This window comes from Mixophyes fleayi, chromosome 10, assembly GCF_038048845.1.
Source record: "Mixophyes fleayi isolate aMixFle1 chromosome 10, aMixFle1.hap1, whole genome shotgun sequence".
Taxonomy (NCBI): domain Eukaryota; kingdom Metazoa; phylum Chordata; class Amphibia; order Anura; family Limnodynastidae; genus Mixophyes; species Mixophyes fleayi.
This window is the reverse complement of record NC_134411.1, coordinates 103,496,577-103,502,576: the sequence shown is the minus strand read 5'-3', so window position 1 is coordinate 103,502,576 and position 6,000 is coordinate 103,496,577. Positions and strand designations below refer to the sequence as shown.

Genomic DNA, 6,000 nt, shown 5'->3' with positions numbered 1-6,000 from the left:
GCAGTGACGGTTTCGGGAAATAGGTATATTTCTGAAATGCAAATACTATTAATTTATTGTTGGGGCTGTTTGTAGGGAGGGAAATAGGTTTATTAATTAAATGGGAATACTATTATTTTAATGTTGGGGCTGGAGGAAGGCCTAATTATTAATCATGGGTGCTATTGATTTAACACCAGGGCTGGCTGTAATTTTCTAAATTTACCCATTTTTTTTCCCAAATAGGGCCCCCAACATTCCAGGATCCAGACAAGCCGCAACTAAAGAAACCTGCAGCACAGGTGGTGAAAGTGAGAACAGGTAGGAGAGAGCAGCAGAGTCTGTGAAATGTTGTGATTCTAGTGGGACAATCCCAATTTTTGGTGACTGTTCAATGGTGTACACAACAATGCAGGTTTTTTGTCTGTAGGAGGGTGGCCTGGCCATGCCCAATGATGCATTATCAATGGTATTTTTAATTTGCGGTATCATTGCTAGTTTTAATGTGCATTATAAATGTTATTTTTAATGTGCGATATCATTGCTAGTTTTAGTGTGTGGTATCATTGCTAGTTTTAATGTGTGGTGTCAATACCCATTTTAATGTGTTGTTTTGATGATTGTTTTAATGTACAGTATTTTAGTTTGTGGAAGCAATGATTTTTCTTATGCAGACAACCTAGGTGAGCCCTCTGGGAGAGCTATAAGTGTCATATTGTGGGCTGTAGGTGATGTAATGCAGGATGTGTCACTATGCCCTTAATTTTAGATCTTAGGGACCCCCCTGTCTTAAGTGCCCCGGGCCCCCCAAAGCCTTAATCCAGCTCTGTGTGCCCCTCCCTTTTATCTCTCTGTGTGCTATGCTGCTAGATGAGCAGTACTTATTTTACATTTCTGAACACTTTTTCAAAAACTCAACTCTAAAAGAATACTTTCCTATCTTTATCTTTCTTTCTGCACAGAAAATGTAATATCATGGCATAGTACTACTTCCTTACAAACTTCTCGCAGAAATTTACTATCTATGAAACTCTCTGCGCCTTCAGAGGAAAGGGGGCTGTGGGTGAAGCTGAAAAACGTTCTCATTGTCGCTAAAACTTGTCTCTATGACTCTTTTGTTTTTGTGGGTATTCAGAACAGCTGCTGTAAAATTTATCACTTAGAAATTTAACTTACAGTGGGTTAGAGGGAGACAATACAACACATTTTCACAATGAAAAATACAAGAAAGATACAATACAATAACATTAATATGAAATGAAATATAAAAAAAACTTTTACTGATCAGATTTCTCATTTCAAAGCGTTTATTTTACTGCTCCATGGAGACCATTTAATTAACCTTAAAATATATGTACCCCCAAAATAAATTGATATAAACATACTTGCAAATTTTTGTTTAAACCTTTAGACCCCATGCTTTACCAAGAATGAATTTCCAGTGGCTTATTATTATTTTTCTTTCTCAAAACACTTAGCATTTGCATTTCTACAATGTATCCAATTTTTTATGATTGCCTTTTTTTTCTTATTGTCTTTCATTTATTTTACATTATTGGGTATAGCTTAGGGCGTTGCTCATAGGGGAAGCGGGCATCAGTAAAGGGTTAGTTTGCCCCATCTAAAATACATAGTTTTCTAGCATATTTGTTACTACATACTGCCTTGTTTAGTAATTTTTTTCTAGTTAACTTAACACATACACATCAAATATCCTTTCTATAGGAAAGGGTATTGTTTGTCTTGCACATTACATAGTTTCATTCCTACACATACTTACATCCTTTGTGACCATATTTATGAAACATTATCAAGGTAGGTGACCCCGCAGGGAATTCTACCACACCATGGTTGATCTGCCACATAAGTATATCCTACCTTAATATAATATTGTGAGTATAAGAACCCCTAGGTCTCGTCAGACTGTAGAATTTACAATGATAAGTAACAATTTATTCTGATGCATCCTCTGTGACCATATTTCTGAAAATATCGGGCAGGCTTACCTGCAGGCATATTTCTACCATACTAGAGTTTGATCTGTCCCATTATTATACCCTACCTTAATATAATATGGCGCTCATAAGAATCCCGCAGTTTTCTTACTAAATTTACAGAACCTCTAGGTCTCGTCAGACCGTAGAATCTTAGCGATAATTCACAATTTACACTTTTCTCATAGGTCACTCAATCTCTATATCTAATCCCAGTAGGAATAGTTTATGATTTACTCTGATGAGTATTCGAAGAAATCACACAGTCTTCCATACTATTTTAGACTACGTCTGATCCCGTACGATCAGCTCATCAATTACCTGACCACTTTCACCAGCGATGCAATCTGAAAGCGAAACTGCAGGTATTCTACTTTACACATTCAAGGCACTGAAATAGCGCCTGCGGACCCTTATGGACGCTCACACACTTTAGGGAATGTTTGTGGGAACCTCATTCAGTGGCGTGAGGCACGAGGTTCAGTCTGAGATCTGGGTTTATTCAAATCCCAGACATATATTCCCAGCCTTGGTCACTTCCATTTATAAACACACATGTAAATCACGCAAGGTCCTTTTCACTCATTCTTTGACAACTAAATATACTAAACCCAACTACTAACAAGAACAGTATAATAACAGCAGCAATAACAACATAAAAAAAACTACAACAGTTACACAACTTATCTAATAACCAGGTTATAAACAGTCATTTGAGTTCATCACTTACTTACAAGCTCAAGATTTCGGCACCACAATCATCTGATTCTTTCATCCTCTGGGCCCGCTAAAGATAATAGGTAAAAGCTTACCTTCTGGCCAGTAGATTTTTCTCCAATGGGCACCAGAGGGAAAGGGGTTCAGGTGAAATGTAGATATTGAAATCTCGGACAAGGCCACCAAAGTCTTCTGAAGTAAGTCTGATGTCTTTATTCCTTTCACATCAGATGTGGACACCTCTCAAGCAGAGAGAGATGTCTCATGGTGCACACAAGTACATGCTTTTATACATTTTAACAGCAACTGTTAGACAATGTAAAGATCTATAATTTTATTTACAGTTTGCTAATATGGTAAAGAAGTTTGTATTGAACATTGTCTCCCTGTTAGGAACCCCTCCAGCCAGCACAACACAACCCGGAGTCTACTCTGCCAGTCAGGTGTTCACTGGAGCCCCTGATGGTGGGGACAGACTGGGCTGCAGACTGACAGAGGGTCGTGAAGTGTGTACCGGCTGGGGAGAACCCAGGCAAGAAGAGTCAGGTCCACGCAGGGGTCAAAGGCCGGCAGCAGGTAACAGTAACAACGAACAAGCTGAGGTCAGAGGTCACAGGCAAAGTAGCAGAACGGGTAAACGAGCCAAGGATCAGGGTCACAGGAAACACAAGCGAAGTCAAATACGAAGCCAAGGGTCATACACGGGAAGTCAAAACGTAGATACAGGAACTGGAACAAGCAGGTCAGCAGACTGGAGCACAGAAGCTATAACCGGCAATGAGGCTGCAGACCTCACTGCCCTAAATACCAGTGGCCACCAATCAGAGCCTAGCTCTGAATTAGACACAGCCCCCAGCATAATTAATAAGTTGCATTAATTAGCCCACAGGCTAGAGAATATGGTGAGCGCTGCGCCCGGCTTCCTCTCATTGCCGGGACGCAGCGCCGAAGCGTCTTCTCGTTGCCCCGGCAACAGCCGGGTCAGGGCCGGAAGTGACGTCCCGGTCGCCATAGCAACGGCCGGGACGCAGGTGAGTGAGTCGCGGCGGCTGGGCACCGCCGCGGCTCGTAACACTCCCTTGAGATAAGGAAACCACATAAACCAACATTGTTATAATTGTTGGAATCGCAAATCTCATGTCACTTTATTTAGCTTCACCTTTCTCATTGTTCTTTAAACTTATAGATAAATAAGATTGTCCTTCTGCACTAAGAATACCTCTGCTCAAACCATGTCAAACTTTGAACATAATTGGACATATATATTGTATTGCTTAATTGAAACAATATTAACCATAAAGAGTCAATATTGTGTCAATCAGGTTGGCTTCCACATCACTACATTTATGTTTTGCTACATCCTGATACAATGTGATACAGGTGATGAAATCTGGTGCTTTTACATGTCCTGATATAGACATGAAAACTTGCAGTTTATCAGCCAGTGACTGACATCTTCAGCAGCCAATCACAAGTCACGTTACAGTTCTGTCCAGAGGTTTAAATTCCAGCCCACAACAGTTCTCGTATTCATAGTTCCAGAGATCTTCTTCCTGGGCTGCAAGCACTGCTCATTCCTGAATAATGGGGACAATGATGAGAGGGATTATACTGTTCACCCTCACACTGGGGGCTCTGGCAACAGGTAAGAAACATCACATGACTTTCATGGCTCTAACTGAAGGCGGCAGTTACATTGTACTTAGGATAGGCATAAGGCTGATTGTCTGTTCTACAATGTATCAGTTTGTGTGAGAATCTCAGTCTGTGCAGCTACTAATGTATCAGTGTGTGAGAATCTCGGGGTCTATGCAGCTACTTATGTCTCAGTGGGCAGCACGGTGGCTAAGTGGTTAGCACTTCTGCCTCACAGCACTGGGGTCATGAGTTCAATTCCCGACCATGGCCTTATCTGTCTGGAGTTTGTATGTTCTCCCTGTGTTTGCGTGGGTTTCCTCCCACACTCCAAAAACATACTAGTAGGTAAATTGGCTGCTATCAAAATTGACCGTAGTTTCTATCTCTCTGTCTGTGTGTGTGTGTTAGGGAATTTAGACTGTAAGGGGGGTATTCAATTGTTAGCGAGTCTGGAAGTTCGAGCGTGAAAAGTCATTTTTTGGCTATTTTACCTTATTTTCGAGCGCGAAAACCTCTCACGCAATTCTATTCTTTTTTTTTTTTTTTTTCTTACCGAAACGGTGTTATCGCGCTCCAAGCGTTTGTCAATGTTAAAGTATAGGCTGGATGCGAACCCTTAGCGGAAAAAGCTATTCAATTGTTTTTTAACGCCGAGTGTGAAAAAGGCAAATCTGCTGTTTTATCTCGCACCTCCATGGTCTGCTCAAAGAAAAAAAAATTTTATTAAGTTAAGAAAAATATACATTAAACTGAGAAAATAGGTGTAAAAGTTCATAAAAGTAACCTAAAAAAAGAAAAGTACTAAAAAAAGTGTATAATAATTAATAATTTTTGGAAATTTCCCCCTTTAGAAAAAACCATAGTGGTGCATGTATTTAAAACTTTTTTATATTATTTTTTTGTTTTTAAGGAGGGAGGGGGGGGGGTGGTTGTGCCAAAAAGTATCATGTTTTTTTTATTTATTTTTTAAAAGCAAAATCGTTTGCTCCCCACTCTATTTAGTCTTAGCCCTAGTGCTGGCAGGCTATTGATGTGTGAGTTAAAATCTTTGAAAAATTTGGCGTAGGGTTCCCCCTATTTTAATTGAACCAGCACTAGGCAAACCAGCCGGGGTGATAGGCACTATAACAGGGGGGGGGGGGGGGGGAACGCAGTTTGGGTCCCACGGCCATAGTGACTAAACACCCACAGACTGCTCAGCGCTGGCCTGGATTCCCTAGGGATTGTGGTCCGCTGAAAAATGTAAGCGGGCCACCCCCCTAGGGACACCCAGGCCAGTGCCGATAGCACTAGGGCTCTTCCTACTACCCCTGGGCTGTGGGTGGTAGGGTAATAAATGGGGATTTTGTATGGAAAAAAAACAAAAAAATTTTTTTTTACTTGTGGAACTACATGTCCCAGCCAGCCATGTTGTCCTAAATAGTAGGGCATGCTGCTACTTGTCTAACTACAACCACCAGCGTACCCATAGCAGCCAGGGCATGTTTGCACTTGTAGTAGAACCACAAGTGCCAACATGCTCTTACACCCACGGCTGGCTGTGATCTGTAGTTCCACAAAGCAAAATGTTAAATAAAAGCACAACACCCTCATTCCAACCACAAATCTTTATTAAAAATAATAAAACCCCAAGAAATACAGTAAACACCCGCATGTACACCATAGATTTTAA

The 6,000-nt window shown here is 40.8% G+C and overlaps 1 protein-coding gene across 1 annotated transcript in view; it reads left to right on the top strand.

Moving 5' to 3' along the window:
- The first annotated feature begins 281 nt into the window (after positions 1 to 281).
- LOC142104611 (pyrethroid hydrolase Ces2e-like) overlaps positions 282 to 6,000 on the top strand; it is a 37,564-nt gene continuing 31,845 nt past the window's right edge. Inside the window, exons 1-2 of the mRNA XM_075189388.1 lie at positions 282 to 300; positions 4,227 to 4,335. Coding sequence (XP_075045489.1) covers positions 4,275 to 4,335 — 61 coding nt within the window. The 5' untranslated portion in view covers positions 282 to 300; positions 4,227 to 4,274. The remainder of the gene's footprint in view (positions 301 to 4,226; positions 4,336 to 6,000) is intronic.